Genomic DNA, 17,819 nt, shown 5'->3' with positions numbered 1-17,819 from the left:
CTATTCCTTCTCCTAAGGAATTGACAGGACTGGTATCCACTTTTAAAGGTCCTGCTTACCAGAGCAGCTCTCTGCCAGGATTCCCCAGTCTCTGCTGGGTAGCTGATTCCCTCCCTCTGCTGAGCACATTCCCCTTTCTCCTCCCAAATGTAAGATTTTCAGTAGCAGATTTCAATGCCAGGGGAAAGTGATGTTCCCACAATCCCGCTGCAAGGTGGTGAGCGTTAGCCCTTGAGATGGAGGTAGGGCAGGGCACTGTTTCAGTTCCCAAGTGCACATCAAATGCAAACCTTCATCATTCATAACTTGAAAAAGTGCCACAGTGACTAGGCAACTCTGAGTGTCACCCAAGGGTGACTCTGGGCACTTCAGAGCCTTCCTCCTGCAACAGAGTTCATTTGTTCTTGGCACCCAAACTGGACCAGAAAGTGAAGGAGCTCTGAGGTACCTAATGAACCACCAGGACATGTCATACCATCAGACCGTTGTTGAAGAGCTTCCCCACACTCTTGAAGCAGCCAGATGGAGTCTGACTTTTAATCAGGGCACTGGCAGCATCCTTTATATTTTGTTCATCTATGTGGATGAAGTCCCGGGCTTGGCTGAAGGTCTTCAGGACAAGAGCAGTAAGCCTAGAGCCAAGGAAGGAAGAAAGATATAAAACTGAACTGTCACTTGATGCATGTCTCCAAGAGGAGACAGGAGTCTCAGTGTCTTCTACTACATTCTCCCTGTAGAAATACCAGCAGGCCACAGCCCTGTGCAGATGGAGAACTTGGAAGCAATGCACATGAGCTCAAGAAGCTTGAGGTCAGAACCATGTGTGGCAAGAAAGAAAAAATTCAATTTTTCAGACCTTCAGAGCTCTGCTAATTCCAACAGGAATTTGCTGCCCTGAAGAGCTGACATTTAGTGAGCTCACTCAGACCCATTCCAAATCATGTTTGGGCACCAAACAATCTGAAAACCTGTAAAGAAGATGCCTTTGCTGCCAAGTTTTCAGAATCAGTCTCGTTTGGGGTGCCCAAGAACAAACAATCCAACAGGGGTACTTCAGGTTAGTTCATTGTCACATTTGACAGAGGTGTTCCATAGACTAAGAGGAAGATTTTGTGTATTTATCAAAACAGATAAATAGGGAAAATGATGGCATATTAGGGAGTGTGAAACCTGGCATGACATAAATGCTATGGAGTAAGAGATGGATATTGCTCTGGTTTCAGCTAGAGTGGAGTTAATTTCTTCTCAGTAGTTGTTACAGTGCCATGTTTTGAATTTGGCATGAGGATGGTGTTGAGCAAACAGCTGTGTGGTGCTTAATTTCCATCTGGGCTTAAGCCATGACACCTTCCAAAAGGTCTCAGGAGCAATTTCTGTTCAAAACTCCACACCTTCAGACTGCCTCAGATTCCCCAGACCAAAATCCAAGCCAGCTTGAGCCTGACCAGGTCAAACTGTTTGTTGTTCCTCAGTTATGTCTGGATATCATTGCTTACCAAGTGTTTCCTGGCTCACTTCCTTCTCCAAAGGCACTGTATGAACCGTCTGTGTGCTTGTACAGGAGCTGCTGCTGATATCCTGCAGGAAGAGGCTGGGGGTAGTGAAGATGCTGTGTGCCTGTCCTGTTCTCCAGGAGCCAACCTGCCCACCAATCCTGCTGATCATTACAGAGAGCATTATCTGAGGAATTTAGTAGCGGGGTGCTGTGTACTGCTTGTTCCACTGACATGCACTAGACTGATTTACACTGCTGCAATTACCACGATGCCAGGCTAGTGATGCTGCACAAATCCTACTCAGCACCAGGCCTCTGCTGAGGCTCCTTCCACACAAATACTGTAGTGGACACCACCAGCTTAACAAGTAGGAATTCACTCACCGCTTTCCAGATAGACAATTGCCTTCTGTTTGATTTCTGGAGTCAGCTGTCCTGTTTCTTCAAGGTATCGTGTGATAAAGACATTTGGGGCAAAATGAACCATGTTCTGCTCACCACAGCCACTGGACATCTGGAGAAGCTCATCTATGTTGTCCAGTGCAGTTCCCATAATGTCACCTGTAGGACAGAGCCACAGCTTTGGGAGCTATACACGTTCTTGAGTGTAGAACAACTCTGGTCTCACAGATTCTCCAGGTAACCTCCTAAGACTGATCTCAGTTCACCTCTGCTCACGTGATGTCTAGAGACTGTAGGAACAGTGATATGGTACTTGGCTGTCTTTCCCCTGGCTTGGTGAAATTATACATCCATGCAGTGCCACTTGTATAGGAGAGATAGGATACTGCTCTGGAAGACACTACCACACCTTGCTGTACATATTCCCTTTCAATACTTTGTTTGCTAAAGAAGACACAGTGGCACCAGAAGAGACATGTCCTGCAGGGAAAAATATTACTTCGCAAGACTCTTCTAAAAACTCACCTAAGAAAGAGATGTGGGCTCTCTCTGACCCAAGGACAATGTTCTCTGGCATAGTGAAGGAGATTGTCTCTGAAGCCAAAGTTCCTGCAAAGGGTAAAAACATCATAACAACAGGCATGAGGAAGATGGCAGAGTCACAGGTGTCCCCCAGGAGATGGTGTAAACAGGTCTGGGATCACCTCATCAGTTGGTGAAATCAGCATTCGAAAGAGAGGATGACACAGAGATCCAGCCACCCATTGATGAGGGTCTGTGATGTGGTTAGGCAGTGGCTTGATGTTGCCAAGAGCTTTTAGTACTGGGTAGGGCTGAATGGCTTTGCCTACCCATAAAAGCTCCAAGATCCCTGACTTTCTGCTCCCTACACATGTCCAGAGAGTCCTAGAGTTGCTCAAACACCACACTGCTTCTATCTGATCTCTTTGTTCTGTGCACAAGCACAGCCCCAGTAAGACAGTACTTGGGGGTCTCTGCACCTACCTTCAGGGCACAGGAGTGAGGTGTGGGTCTTTTCTTCCAGCTGCCCCTCTGCCTGGTGGGGAAAAGGCTGGTCAGCTCAGAAGGGAGAGAGGTAAAATCAGAGAGCAGCTGTGCAGCACCCCACCTTTGTGCAAGCACATTTTCCATCCGTGTGGGCCCTGGCAAAGGGCTTCACATGGACAGCAGAGATATGCATGCCAACAGTGATGCTGTACTGGGAAACAGGTTTCTCAGCTGCTGCACAGCCTTTGACCCCACTGCCCTGCCAGCAAGCGGTTCTGACATTTCTGTCCCATGCAGTGGAGGAGCTCCAGTCCAATCTACCCTCAGAATCTCTCCTTGACCAGTCTCCCTGAGAAATGTGCCCACCTCCTCAGCTGACTCTTCCTTCCCAGAGCCACCCACCAGACAGTCTTGAGCCTGACCCAGCTCCAGCCTTGCCAGAACCCTGCAGTGCAGCCTGACCTTCACTAGCAGGTGTTTAACCACTGTGTCCTTCCCTCCGGACTCCGGCACAACGGTTGCACGCTCCGTGCAAACATCTTCCTGCTCCACCACCTCAGCAGTGACAGTGAAATTCACCTTCCCTAAAAAACAAAACATCAAGAGGCCGGTTGGCACATCTACGCCTATGTTTTAGTTTGCTCAGCCTTGGGCTGCTCACTCATGTTTTGCACAGTGGGCCAGTCTCCCTTCCAGCCCAGCTCTGCCTTCCTCAAACAGCTCTTCCAGTGCTTCCCACCCCTGCCTCCCCCTTGACCCCTTACCTAGTTTTGTAGCCTTCACGTCCCAAGAAAATGTTTTTGCTGAATCAGGGCACAGGCAAAGAGTGAACCTAACATTTTCATGAAGAAAGTCAAAATCCCTGGAGTCCATTAGGCTAAGCTGGAGCTAGAGGTGAAACAAAAGGGAGTTCAGGTTACAGAGCTGCTGTTGCTGCTGTGTTTTTCCCTTCAGGTCCTTGATTCAAATAACAATCAATCCCACAAGCCAGGGGTGAGTATGTTGATGGCCTGTTGCAGTATCTGTGGGACACCAGCAGCGTTCCATGGACATGCAATCCGCATTTGTAAGGTTTGGCTTTTGGGGAAGGATAAACTGGTCAGTGACGTCTCTGTGTGGAACTAAATGGAACAACTTCTTCAGTGTCCTTTGCCCAGTGCCTAAGCAGGCAGCCCCTCTGTTTGGGTCTCTATTAGTAAAGTAGTTCCCACACATTCCTCTGCTCCAAACCATCCTGGAGGGAGCCACTCACCGCCATGCACTGCTTCAGGTAGCTGAAGACTTTGACTTTCAGGGGAAATGACTCTTCCCGGAAAACAGAATAGGGCAAAGTGGGCTCCACAAAGAAGGGCTTGAAGCTCCGGAGGCTGGTGGTCTCTGAGATTCCCAAGCCGTGGCTCTCCGAGGTGCAGAAGGTCATGGCTCTCCAGTCTGTGATACTGTCAGGTACTGTGACAGCTAGCTCAGCAGCCCCTGAATCGCTGAGGAGAAAACAGAGTGGAAGAGGTTGTCCCCACCCTGGAAAGAATTCTCTTAGGAAGACAAATGCAGAAATTCAGACTATGAAATGGAAGTGCATGTGAAGATGTGGGGATTCCTGGCAAGTACGACAGAGGTATGGGAAGGATAGCAAATAGGTGGGCAAGGAATGACTTGAGAGGAAAATGCAACCCAAAATTTGCTTCTGAGCAGTGCTGCACCTGAAATTCTTCTTTTGTGTGGGCACAGAGGGCTCACAGGGGCCCATGTTATACACCCAGTCTGTGCCATGAAGCATAGTGTCACACTTCCTATTGGGAAAGTGTGGAGACAATGGAACGTGTCTCTTCTGTGGAGCATATTGACAGGACAAAAGGTAACACACAGCTGGAATGTGGGAGATTCTGACCAGACATAAGAAAACACCACGAGGCTGCTCAAACATGGAAACACAATTTGAGGAATCTCCATCCTTGGGGATACAGAGTACTTGACTACAACTTGATCCAACAGGACCTGCCTTGTGTAGAATGTTGAGCTATGGATTTGTGGAGGCCTCTTACATCCTTCAAGAGTGTGTGATGTTAAATTCCCAGAAGCATTTGGAAAATCTCAAGCGGAGACAGGAACTGAACCAAAACTCCATTGTCCTTATTCACTTCTTCATACCCCTCTCTTTTACTTTGTGCGCAGAAGGCAATAATGCCCTGTCTCTGCTCCTGCCCATTCTCTTGACTATGTCTGGTAGAAAGTCTCTATCCCTGTGGAGCCACAGCCCATAACTACTCACTTGATGGGAACCAGAGTCCAGATGAAAGTCTCTGGGAACCAGGTTCGTGCTGGTGCTGACTCGCTGCCCAGCTTGGTGTGCTCTGCCTCAGCAGCTTCAACAGCAGCATCTGCTTCTGGGTACAAGCTCTCCAAGTCTGCCAGCTCATCAAAAGCTATTGGGAATACAAGCATTCTTTCAAAGGCAGAGCAACTGTGAAACCAGGATAGAGCTCAGCTCAGCTCCTTCCCTCCCACTCCCAGGCCAAACCCCCTTGTCCTTTCCAAGATGGCCTCAACTTCATTATTGTCTTCCACAAGACAACCCCGGAGGCCAGGGGGATTCCAATATGTGTGTGCTCCCCCATGAGACATTTTACCTGCTCACAGTTTTGCTCTCATTCCCTGCAGAAAAGCCTAGATACTGCCCAATGCCAATCTTGGTTCATTCTCTGGTTTCCAGAAAGACCTTTCCTAGTCTTACAAACAGATTTTCTTTCCTGAGACAGATGCCCCATTTCCCTTCTTGACCATATTATCTTCTTGCTCACCAGGTGAAGCTTCCAAACAGGTTCAAATCCTGCAGCCACCCCTGTGTCCCTCCAGTGCACTGGACACACACTCCTGCCAGGGCCTTTCCCCTCTCCCTGTGGAGCACATCTCCTGTTCAACCTCCCACACACTGCATGTTCAGCTGCCCATGTGCAGCCTATATGTTACCCGTGATCTCCAAAGAAACAGGAAAAATCGAGATGTACACATGTAGTCGTAGTCAAAAGTGGTCTGGGTGCGGCACTCAATTGGAGACTTGATTTTAAGGCTGGTTAAAAATGTTAGACCTGCGTTCTGGAGGAAAGAAGCAGGAGAAAAGTAGGTATATTTCTGTGGAGGGGTTGGCGTGTCTGAGGGTCTGTCTCTTCCCCCTCATCCCAGCATATCACAGCTCCTCTGTGTTGTTGTACCTCAGCACAACCTGCAAATTTTTATCGGGAGAGAAGGCAGAGCTGTACTGCTCCCAGAGCCTGGTCCTCATGCCAAAGGGTTGTGGTGACCACTTTCATGTGCATGCCTGTACACAAAGTCATTATTTTGGCACCACAGTTTGCTGCCCACCCTAACCCAGACTTTTCTCTATCCTTCACTGCCATTCCTTTCTACTATTCTTTCTCTCCTTTCCCTGGGTTCCCCTCTTCTCTCAGGTGCTTTGCTTCTCTAACCTCTAGTTTTTTTCTCACACAGGCTGACAATCCACTCTGCTTCCAATCCCTAGAAACTCCAAAGGGAACAAATGATGAGTTTGGGTACTAGGAATCTGCCTGATCAATGGGAATTTATCATACTGGGAGCATAGAGTGTCATTGATCTCTTAGTTCAGAAGCTTGGCAAATTCAGATCATGAAGTCACCAGCATTTACAGGAAAGACAGTCTATGAAGCTACCTGTGCTGACCTGGGATACAAAAGTGCTCAGCTCTGATATTTCAGGCTTTCTGGAAATTAGATTTACCTTCAGAAGTTCATAAACATCTGGTTGGGATACTGCATAAGAGTATCTGTTGTACATGAATGGTGACATCATTCCTGGTGAAAGGGTTGTCTGAGAGGCATCAGTGATTCCTGGGCTCTTGTGGATAGTGCAGTAGTCACTGTAGACATCTGTGAGGGTGCTGAGCTGCTCCTGAGCATAGCTGAACATATTATACACCTGTAGAGAGAGAATGAAAACAGTACAGGTCAGTGTGAGAGGTAGGAAGATTTTAATTTCTATCCAGAAATTTCCTGTGACCTCAGAGGCCGAGCTCAGGTCCTACCTGTCACAAAAACCCAACCCCAAGAGGTTTTGAATTTTATGGAGAGCCTCCACCAATTCTGGATGTATAGCACCAGAAAAGAACATGAGCCTCTCTGAGGTATGGCTGCATAGCTGTGGCCACTTCTAGCTTAATAATTGTACCTGTGAACTGAATGCAAACACTAAGGACATCTTCCCTGCATGGGGGGAACATTGGAGAGCTCCTTGTCTGACTGAAGATGCATCCTGGATCCACCAAGACAGTGTCAAGAGGCAATTCAGGTGTCCTTAGACCAAGGTCTAGAGGAGAAAAGGGACCCTTCCACTGCCAATACACCAGTTAGAGACCACTCTGTGAATGGAAGGACTGTCTGGTTCATGTGAGCTGGAACAAAGACATGAAGCCTATCCCATGCTTGGCATTTTTTTAAACATGACTTTTTTTTCAGAGCATTGTCGTGAATCGGTTCAGCAGATGGATGTCTCTTGCCTTCTGCTTGCCACTGTGGTAAAGCACTGTAAGTTTAATGAGGATGTGACTTCAGGCTGTAGCAGGGGATGACAGTGGGTTATTCTAACAGAATAAACCCTCTGTAGACACTGGAAATTTTGGCTGGTGTTTGATGTTGGCCTTCATTTATTCTCATTAAACCATGCCCTGTCCCCATTCAATCACTTGTTGGTATATCCACCATGCCTTATTAGGCAGCAGCGGTCAGCAGTGAGGTGACTCACACTATCCCTGGACAGCTCAGCCTCTGGCCTCAGGAGAAGGACACTTTTGTCTACTGCACGGATGCTGCACAGGGAGCCTGGCGCAGCCTGCAAATGGAGACGGACGGTCGATCCTGGGAGGGCAACTGTGTCTGAGAAGCCAAGCTTCACCTGGAACAGCAGAAGAAAGGGGGACTGCAGATACTGAGAGATGAAGGAAAGGGGAAGCTGTGGTTATTGGATTCTGCTGCATATCTACTGCCAGTTTGCAGATCATTAGCCACCCTCCAGCCTACTCGCCCCTCTATGTTTTGTGCACTGCTTACATGGTTCCTGAAGCAGCTGGAGACTTTCAGACGGAGGGTGTCAGCTGCCACTTGTCCCTCGGGGAAGGTAATATAAACAAAGAGGGTAGCCATGGATGAAATTAGGTCAATGGGCAGAGTGATGTTGAAAGCCCCACTGTACTGACCTGAAGGAAGAAGGAAAAATTGAATAAGTACAGCAAGGTGCAAGGAAGTCTGCAATCCAAGGATGACAGCAGCAATGTGCTCTTCTTCTGTAATACTTCTGTACAGATTCTTGCATAAAAACTATTCTGCCTTGCTTCTGGGGAGGCCACAGCTAGGCCAGGATGGAGGTTTTTACAGCAGTGACTTTATATGATTACACACCTTGGCAACAGTGAGCACTTGGAAGAGAAATTACTTTCCACTTGAGCCGAGAAAGACTTCATAAGTTACCTTGGAAGTCTCTGACAATTTCCTGCTTGGCAGATAAACTCTGACAGTTTTACCATTCGATCAGCAGAAAAATAAAAGGAAATTAAAAGACAGAAAAAAGCATATTTCCTATAGGTTTTTTGTGCCAGCTCTGTGGTTTCCTGTTAGTTTCAGATCTCTTTTTCTCTTTCTCCATCTAGGCTGGAAAGACTTTCTCATTGGATTCCTTAATCTGTTCCTGGGAGTTAGATGCTCTTACCTGACGGTGGATCAAGAAGCACTGTTGTTTGGCCATGATGCACAAGGGATCCTCTGGCCATAACCTAAAGGGTAATGAACAGAACAAAGGGTTGAGAGTGCCTCCGGTCCACGTTTCTGGGCCAGCAAAGGGCCCTGTGCTGACACAGACCGGGCTCAGAGCTGACCTCGCTGGCGCTGCCCACACTCACCAGGTGGTAGAAGTGTGCTCTGGCAGCCTGGTGGCCCATCTCTGTGGCGAGTATGTGGTAGTGCACAGTGACCTGCTGCACATCCCCACAGGCTGGAATTGCCTGCACGGGCTGGATCCTCACAAAGCTGTGGCTGGAGGAGTAGAAGGCTCTCAGTGGGAGCGATGCAGTGCCGTAAGACACCTTCACGTTTCGACCGTTCGAGTCCTCCGGCTGGGATTTCGCCTGTGGCACAGAAAAACATGTCTGAGGATTTCCTACAGCTCTTCATACACCAAAACCAAGGCTGACTAAACAGTGGGCTCTGAAGTATCCCAGCTTAGAGTGTCTACTTCCACCTACACCAAGTTCAACCAGGTACATGTGGGTAAAGTATTAGCATAGATCTGCCCTTATAATGTATTTCAATTCTAGTTACCTGCTTAGCTCCAGACTGGTTTGCAATAGCTGGTTCCTAACCTGTAGTATAACTTTACTGCTGTTGTCCCATGCTGATGTCTCTAAGACGAAGGAGGCCATCCCAGTGTCATCCGTGAGGTAGGTCTTGGTCTGCTTCCTGCTCCCATAGGACACTGTAAGGATCACCTTCTTGTTCTTCAGGTGTGTCCCATTGGCACTTCTGAGTTCCAGCTGTAACAGTGCAGAGAACAGTCAGAGTTGGAGGCCTCAGGACTGAAAATCCACATCCCAGTAGAAGTCCCAGTCTATTCTCTGCAAAGGGACTCTCAGTGTGATATTTAACTTCTCCAACCCTTCCCCATTTATGCAGCGGCCATCTCATCTGGCAAAGCCACAGATCCTGCAGTCACACCTTTGGTAGATATATCTACAATATTTGGTAGATATATCAAGAGGTATACCAAGATACCTCTTGGTAGATATATCAAAGGAGGGACTGGGACAGAGGATTGTGCTGGCAGCTTTAGGCAGCTCAGAACAAGGGCACCCCTGGGCACTTCTGTGCCTACCACCTGATTAGGCCCAGCTGCTGGGCTTTCCATGTTTCTTCCCTTTTCACTCACATTTCCATAGTAGGGAGCTCCTTGCTGATAGTAGTAGCTCGTCCCCCAGAACTGGAGAGTTGTGATATCAAAAGTGACCTTGCAGTTTTCAGTGGTGTTGAACTCCACCCCTGGGAAAGACAGGAGGCACATGCAGGTATCATGTCTAAGCAGGCATCAAGATTGGATAAACTCAGTTAAGGGGTGGACTATCACTCATAGGGCACTGCAGTTTCTCCATGCAGCTTCAGGAGTCATTTAACACACATGCACTCAGCTATAGTGCCTCCTACTCTCTGACGTGACAGAATGACAGCAGTCTATCTGGAGGTCTCTGTCAGATACTTCTCAAGACTCTTCCCACTTTAAGATGGTCCTACTCATAACTGTCCTCTTCCATTCTCCTTCCCTCCTCACAGCAGTCACTAGAAGGCAGCATTTTTCCTTGTTTTTCCCATGTCAGTTCTCAGTCTGATCTCTTGTCCTGTGTGCCCATCTGAAATCACTGCAGCTGTTTGTTAAGTGGATGTGTGTCACTGCTTCTGGCAAGAGGCTGGGAAACATTTTCTTCACAGGAAGAAAAGGAAGGTTTTGCAAAATCTTGTAAGAGTAGGAATGTTATAAGAAACCTTATCTACCTATCTGGGATGTGGAGATAAATCTAATGAGGAGCTAATAACAGTACACAGTCAGGGCCTTGGTTATCTCTAGTTGTTCTGAATAACATCTCATTCCAATGGACTGTCCTAAAATATGGTTTCAGAACAAGAGAACTTGGCCTGGCCCACCTCTGTACACATTTTTAATGTGATGAGAAGACAAGAGAAAGCAGCTCTTGCCCATCTCTGTCAAAATAAAATTACTGCCAGAGCAGGCATCAAGACTGGATGAACTCAACTGTCTTACAGATAAAAACCCAAAGACAAGTACATCTTATGAGTGTATAATAAAAGATTTCCCACAAAGTGTAGAATCAGTTTTTATTACCTGTTCCACTTTCTTTCAGAAAAGCCTCAGCCTCCAGATTGAAATCATAATTATCACCATGCTTCCGGTGGAAAATCTTAGTATTCACTTCAGTGGAAAAGCAGCCATTGTCATTTGTCTGGGAATGTGAAATTGTATTTGTTAACCAATCATGAAGGCAAAAGAGTGTTCTGTCTCTTTGACCTCTTTCCTCCCTTTTGCAAGAGGGGAGGGTGTCTCCCGTGCTCACCTTGCCAGCGTAATCCTTACAAATACTGCGCTTGGCTTTGGAAGACTTCCGGTTATAGCGGATGTGTTTACGGCACACCACAGCCTTCACGCTACCCTGGACTGCTTTCCCATAGGTGTACCTGGCGAAGGGAGCACAGAGGACTTACACAGAAACATTGGCTCAAGAGTGAGGAAAGTCAGCTTTACCCTGTGGTTTGCAGCTATATAGCCCAACAGCCTGCAGTATATTCATGGGTCATCAGCTCAGCAGAGGAGGTCAAGAAGTACAAATGGCCTCATCAGATTGAGACAGAAGTCAGCGGTGGGTGAGTTCTCTCCACATCAACACTAGTCCCACCAGGCAGGGCTAGGGGACATTGTGTTGGCCACAAGCCGAGCCATTATTCCTACAACACTGTCACTAACAAATACAGCAGAGGTGCTGTGTAGGGCACATGCTACATTGAGGGAATGCACTGCCACACTTTCAGACTCACAGAGAAAGTAAGGAGAGAGAATATGGAGAAAGGTGAGAGTCCAGGAGAGTTGCTTAACAAAGGATGACAGGGTACCAGCTCTTGGGGTGAGGGTAGGGTTGGCAGAGACCATTTTGAGCTCAGTTATTGATGGCTGTGCATTTTCCAAACCAGTAAAAATGCACCTTCTGCCACGATAAGTCAGCTCACATGCCACAGACGTGGAGAGGGAAGTTTTCCTCTAGGATGGTGACCACCTGAGGCATCTGGATGGAGACACTGAACTTGGGCAGCACTGTGTGAAAGCAAGAGAAAGATAATTCAGTGAGAATAGAAAGACTTAATTTGCTCCAATCCTTCCAAAGTGGTTGTTTACAGAAAAAAAAAAAAAAATCTCTCCTTTCGTTCCAGCACATGGCCTGGTAGAAATACACCAACAGCCCAGCTAGGAGAATAGGACAGGAGTAGGCAGCTTGAGTCTCCTCCCCAGAGCACAGCTGTGGGACATTGTCTCAGCCCCATCCGCAGGACATGGGTGAGGAGAAAGCCGGTGGGCCTGGGTAAAGGACAGTGGTTACACCTGTGGGCAGGCAGCTGCACTTCCCAGGAGAGAGCACAACCAGCACAGCTGTTCACAGCTGCACGGCCCATCCAGCTCTGTGTGTGGAGGGGTGCTGGAGGCTGGCAATACACCTTTCTCTGCTGCCACCAGCTTCCTGAGACTCTTACCATACTCCTCTACTCTGAAGGTGCGCGTGAGGCCAGGCATTCTGATGGTGTACTCTCCGAGCGGTGCTTCTGCAGCCAGTGGGAAGGACAGATCCACAATGCCTCCCACAGGGGTAACATCCAGCCACTGTGCAATTCGGTTCCCTTTGGGGTCCTGCACAAGTGGAGTAGAGAGGAGTTATTTTCTAGTGCAAAAAGACTCTTTTGCAGGTTGTCCAAGATACCAGGGCGTGATCTGACCACATATTCTCTTGTCCTGAGAGCCCAGGTCTATGGCACAGCTACAGTGCTCAGGTGAGTCCAAGCTCAAAGAGGAAAGGACTTTTCTCCCTGTCTCATTGACAAAGTTAATCTATCACATCATTGTTCCCTGGTGGCACTACCATCTCTGACTGCTGCAAAACTGTTGTTTACTGCCTGCCTGTCTCACAAAGAGAAAGAAGTTGTCCTTCTTTAAACATCTCTGTGGTCACCTGAGTTGGCCCAGCCCACAAGGTCACTGTGGAGACATTCTGCCTAAGGCATGAGCTACTGGGGAGTGATGTCTTGAATCCCCAGGAAAGAATGGCGAAAAGAGTCAGGACTCCATGCAGATGAACCATTGAGGCCCAGACATGAAGGACAGTGTTCTCCCACTGCTGGCTCTGGGAGGGCATGGTGCAGAACTCTGCTACAGTCACACTGCCCAGCCAGTAGGAGCTTTGTGATGAGTTCATGCTTAATGTGGAACAAGTGGGCACTGCTGTTGGAAAAGGTGAAGCTGGATCAGAGTAATATGTTTGCATAAACTGGCATAAAGTATTGCATACATGTCTCAGAAACTGTGTTTATGTAATGATTCCTTGCTGGGTATGACATGTATATTAACTACTGCCCATTGCTAGTTGGGACTCTGACCTCTCTGCATGGGTATTACAAACCCCATCACCCCTTTCAGGTGTCTTTCCTCAGCACAGCGATTACAATGAACAGATTTTAAGAATCAGCAGCCTGAAAGCTACTTTAGGAAGTGTTTCTAGCTGTGCAGTCACAATACCAACTGGTGAAATGTTTGTTTCCTATATGGTAAATATAAGTCTCCTTAAGGAAACTTCAGGATTTTCACAAGTCTTCAATTCATAGGCTAGAGGGACTAGAATTCCAGTAACCACTCTAGGAAGGTTTGCTGGTTTTCAGTGGCACCCATCATTTACTGCAGGGATCCCTGTGTGATCAGTGTCATGACACTGCTATGCCAAAATTTTGTGGACATGGAACGAAGGAAGGAGAAGCAGCCAAGGACTGCTCCCATCCATTCTGAGCTAACTGACTTTCTGCATCGATATTTCCCAGCCACCATCTCCAAATCTGTGTCTTCCCCAAGGTGAGAAGAGTTCATCACTTTCAATAAAGTAGGAGCTTTACCTTCAGTTCCACCAGGCGCTGCTGTGGGGAGAAAACAACAGTTACTTGTGGGATGCTTTCAGGTAAGTTACCATCCACCTGCCTGGTATTTTTTATTTCCCCAACCATCCACCAGCCTTCTCTAAGCAATTCCCAGGGACTGCCCATAACCCATGAGCAGCTCCTGTCTTGCAGGTAGTACCCAATGCTGTTTGTAAGCACCAAAAGCAATTTTGAGACCAGCTGTACACACATCTCCTGGCTGGGCCAAGCACTGATCTAGAAGACATGCAGGCAGCTCATAACATTTCCAGACTTCAGGTATCTTCCCTCTTCACTTACTGTTTCACTGCTGGCAATAAAGTTCTGATCCAAGGTCACAATCCGCAACTTGACTACAAAGCAAAAGGAAAACGGGACTGGCTGAAATGAAATCAAGTCTCTCAATAGTAAATAACAAGAACACATGGCTAAGGAAGATGTGTACACATGTTTCACTGAGAGGATGAGGGCAGCAGACAGAGCCATCCACTCCCAGGCCTATGCCCAAAGCACTGCTAGGAGATGGCAGCCTGCAAGAAAAAAAAGTGTTAGGAGAGGCAGTGTGGGGCTTTCTGGGAAGGCTGGCTGTGCTGGTGGGAAAGAGTATTTTTCTGGACAGTGGACCTGTCGTGGGCCACTCAGTCTTGCCTGCAGTGAAGGTCATCCCAGTGGAAGGCGTGCAGAGGCATGGGGCAAACAGCTGAACCCTGTGGTGATCTGAGCTGTGCAAGGGCAGTGGTGGAACCTGTAGGTGTGCAATCCTCACCTGAGGAAGTCTGTGGGGAAGAGAGGGATTTAGAGCCCTGACAGACAGCCATGACTTTAACTGGAGCAATCATAAGTATAACACTGTGGCTTCTAAATCTTTTCTCACACATCAAGGAAGACACACAAGCCCTGTTCACAGTGGCATACGGCACGCTGACATAGGAGAGAGAGATTCTCAAACCACTCAAAGCCTAGAAGGAAGCCTGTGGCACATCTCCCTTCCTGAGCAGGTCCTGCTCAGAGGACTAGACAGTACCCCACATTCTGTGGCCTGAGGACCACTCTCTCTCACAAGACATGGCATTCTGTCCATACCAATCTGTCCAGGTTTGTACAGAGGTTTGTCTGTCTGGATAAAAGTCTTCTTGTCTGCATGCTTGATTAGGACTTTCTGTTTCTTCTGGAACTCTGAGTTGGCTTCCAAGACTGTGATAACAACAAAAGCCACTTCATCAGGGTTTCCAACAGGAGGAGGGACCTGCAGGTATAGTTATAACCATCACTCAGGCTGGATCCCATTCACTGATCCCAAGGTTTTTGGAATAACAATTATGATATAACTTTTGGGTTGCTCTAGTTTTTCTTGCCTTGAAAGACTTCACAGAACTTTTCAAAAAGATTTCTAGAAGGGTAAAATTTTAGTGGGGCTACATAGCAGAAAGGACAGTGGCAGACCAATGCAGGCTGAAGCAGAAGATTATTGGCCAATTAAGATATCCTCATAGGAAGGCACAATTCTTTGCATTCCTGCCCAGTGAGAGCAGAACTCATGCAATATCCACCCTAGTGAAAACCCTTGAAAGTATCTTCCTCACCTGGAAGGTTGTGCAATGGAAGAAGGGGAGCTGAGAGATGGACTGAGTGATCAGAGTCTCATTCCCAGCTCTGCTTTGCAAGGTGATTGACACATGGATTGGGACTGCTTGCTCTCTGCTGAGCTGGAGACACACTGTCTCTGAGAATGGGTAGTAGAGCTGAGATGGTATTGCCACAGCATAATTTCTGTTGAAAAAAAAAAAAAAAGAAAAAGAAGAGAGAAGTCAGGTTAAACTGTCTTTCTAAGAGGGCAGGTTTTGACCTGTATTTAGGTACTTCCTAACAGACTTCTGGTCTCTTCACTCTGCTGTCATGACACCAGTGGGACATGACACTGTTCTCATGTATGGGTACTGCAGACATTGACGGTGAGGCAGCACTATATGCTGCATGCACATATAAAATTGTAAATTCATTACCTTACAATTGAAAGTGAAAATAAGGTGAAGGGACCTCCCCATGTCACCCAAGGAATCAGCAGCAGCTTGGCTCTCTTGCAGGTTTCCCAAGTCTTCAATGTTTTCACTGAACCACACTACATTATCACCATCAGTTTTGTTGGCTGGTTTTCCCACTGCTCTTGGGCTCAGAAACAATGCCCTCTGTGAGGGACCCAGTGTCCCAGCTTCATGTCCCAGCCACAGAGACTCATGAGCACCTTCACTTCAGCTCCTGACAGTCCTCCTTGCTCTCTACTTGCTCTCCCATCTCTGCATCTACTCTGAACTGCGTCCATAACACCAAAAAGCTGTTCACAGTTTGTTTGCTCCCATCTTTTACTGTACTGTAGCATCTAGGACAACCAAAAAGCCGGCATTCAAGCAGATTTCAAGGTTCTTATCACTGACTCCTCCCACTCACTGCCTTTGGACAGGCTCAGCCAGCAGCATGTTTTGCAGGAAGCAGAGGGCAGGGCCTGGAAAGATCAGAAAAGCAGGAGGAAGGCAGGGAAGTGAAGTGCTGGCAACTCTCAGCTGGAGCTCAGCACCCTGGCGAGAGGGAGTCAAAGTCCTGCTGGCCGGGAGCCTTTGACTGCTGTCACACTTGAGTGCTGCCAAGCCGCCTTGAGGATCTCAAAACACACACCAACAACATTTTGTTTTTCCTACTTGAGCTGACTCATGGCACCTCCCTCCTGCCACTTGTGCCAAAGGATGGGATGAGCACTAAAAATTCTCTGCTTGAAACCTCCCACATCCCCCCTTGCTCTTAATGATCCTTTACTCTGGAACATTTTCTTACACCCCTTTAACATTTCATCCCTTGCCCTTGCCTTCTGAGCTATAAAAGTAAGAAAGAACATCTCTGGGGCCGTCATCCAAGGGACCCAAGATCCAAGCTGGATCATGAATCTATGAAAAAAACTGGAATACAGGCAGGACAGCAGACAACCTACTGAGGCAAGTGGTATTTCCCTAAAGCAAAGCTTCACACTGAAGGTAACAGTGGCAAGCAGACAGCAGTAAAGCACATCCTTTGAGTGGGAGCTTGTCAGCCTATGGAACATGTCCTAGAGGAAGTACTCCCACTGGAGAAGGTTTTTAAAACTAGGCTTGTGCACACATGCAGCAGGAGGGATCCCAGCTACAACCCACTGCCATATTTTCCACTGTAACATCTACTGCTCAAGCACAGTCATGCTTCTGTTTGCACTTGTGCCATGGCTGCAAAAGCAAGCACCTTCCAAAAAAGCAAGAACAAGTTCACAAGCCAGGACATCACAGCAGTGTCTGCTGGAACAGGAGTTGCATTCCTGACAAAGTATATGAAGAGAAGCTGTGCTGGGAATTGTCCTTGACAGAGGTCTGAGAAAAGGCGTGGTGGGAGCAGATGGCCAGCCAAGCCTGACTGAACACACTGCTGTACCAAGAGCATCCCTACCAGATACTTGGGCTCATGTTTGCTCACTTTGTATAGACACTCAGCTTTGCTGGCTAAACTATTAAATAGTGACCTATGACTCTCGGAAGAAAAGCTCAGCCCAAAGGAAACATATTCTGGAACACAGCAGGAGACATGAGATATTGGAAGGTCAGAATTAAGCACATGCAGAAAGCTGGCAGAGTTGTTCTGCCTGAGTCCTTGCTGAAATACATGGTCTACATCAAAGGCACTAAAGGAAGAGAAAGTTAGCAGGGGGAATGTGGGGAAAGGGCACATGGAAACCAAACAAAACCTTGGGAATGTGAGAAATTATGCCTTTCCAGAAAAACACTCCTCACCTTAAGACTTCTGTCCCATTTCTGTCATACTGCCGCCCCCCGCCAGGATCCCTCACAGACCAGAGCACATTTGCAAAGCAGTGAAGTTCTTACAGCATTGCAGGCATTCCAGCCGTGCTAGGCAGGAGAAGGATGCAGCCCCACAGGAAAATGATCCTCCACATAGCTGATTGCTGGTAGAATTCCTCCAAGGAAAGCTTAGCCACTCCTCAGCACCCCCTTCTCCCCTGCTCCTGCTGTCTTCCTTGTCCCCCTCATCCAGAGCCGATGGAGCATGCAACTCCTGCCCTGACCAGACGCCCGTTCCTCCCTTGGCTTCAAAACCAAGGTGGAGATCGGGCTGCTCGTGGTTGGAAT

At 47.7% G+C, this 17,819-nt stretch overlaps 1 protein-coding gene across 2 annotated transcripts in view; it reads right to left on the bottom strand.

Moving 5' to 3' along the window:
• LOC137469206 (alpha-2-macroglobulin-like protein 1) overlaps nucleotides 1-17,819 on the bottom strand; it is a 24,379-nt gene extending 6,560 nt beyond the window's left edge. Inside the window, exons 1-26 of one of the 2 annotated variants that reach the window (XM_068181735.1) lie at nucleotides 17,556-17,819; nucleotides 15,240-15,426; nucleotides 14,740-14,902; nucleotides 13,957-14,009; nucleotides 13,636-13,656; nucleotides 12,232-12,385; nucleotides 11,713-11,797; nucleotides 11,046-11,166; nucleotides 10,817-10,934; nucleotides 9,851-9,960; nucleotides 9,288-9,458; nucleotides 8,829-9,053; nucleotides 8,639-8,702; nucleotides 7,984-8,129; nucleotides 7,679-7,828; nucleotides 6,659-6,856; nucleotides 5,911-5,998; nucleotides 5,175-5,328; nucleotides 4,158-4,386; nucleotides 3,670-3,793; nucleotides 3,368-3,489; nucleotides 2,903-2,954; nucleotides 2,423-2,506; nucleotides 1,880-2,056; nucleotides 1,497-1,578; nucleotides 476-632 (exon numbers count right to left, since the gene is read on the bottom strand). In XM_068181735.1, coding sequence (XP_068037836.1) covers nucleotides 476-632; nucleotides 1,497-1,578; nucleotides 1,880-2,056; nucleotides 2,423-2,506; nucleotides 2,903-2,954; nucleotides 3,368-3,489; nucleotides 3,670-3,793; nucleotides 4,158-4,386; nucleotides 5,175-5,328; nucleotides 5,911-5,998; nucleotides 6,659-6,856; nucleotides 7,679-7,828; nucleotides 7,984-8,129; nucleotides 8,639-8,702; nucleotides 8,829-9,053; nucleotides 9,288-9,458; nucleotides 9,851-9,960; nucleotides 10,817-10,934; nucleotides 11,046-11,166; nucleotides 11,713-11,797; nucleotides 12,232-12,385; nucleotides 13,636-13,656; nucleotides 13,957-14,009; nucleotides 14,740-14,902; nucleotides 15,240-15,426; nucleotides 17,556-17,626 — 3,306 coding nt within the window. In that variant the 5' untranslated portion in view covers nucleotides 17,627-17,819. The remainder of the gene's footprint in view (nucleotides 1-475; nucleotides 633-1,496; nucleotides 1,579-1,879; nucleotides 2,057-2,422; nucleotides 2,507-2,902; nucleotides 2,955-3,367; nucleotides 3,490-3,669; nucleotides 3,794-4,157; nucleotides 4,387-5,174; nucleotides 5,329-5,910; nucleotides 5,999-6,658; nucleotides 6,857-7,678; nucleotides 7,829-7,983; nucleotides 8,130-8,638; nucleotides 8,703-8,828; nucleotides 9,054-9,287; nucleotides 9,459-9,850; nucleotides 9,961-10,816; nucleotides 10,935-11,045; nucleotides 11,167-11,712; nucleotides 11,798-12,231; nucleotides 12,386-13,635; nucleotides 13,657-13,956; nucleotides 14,010-14,739; nucleotides 14,903-15,239; nucleotides 15,427-17,555) is intronic. The other variant, XM_068181736.1, reaches the window with a different exon arrangement.

This window comes from Anomalospiza imberbis, chromosome 2 (genome assembly GCF_031753505.1).
Source record: "Anomalospiza imberbis isolate Cuckoo-Finch-1a 21T00152 chromosome 2, ASM3175350v1, whole genome shotgun sequence".
Classification (NCBI taxonomy): domain Eukaryota; kingdom Metazoa; phylum Chordata; class Aves; order Passeriformes; family Viduidae; genus Anomalospiza; species Anomalospiza imberbis.
The sequence above is the reverse complement of the archived record's forward strand: the minus strand, read 5'-3'. Positions and strand labels throughout refer to the sequence as shown.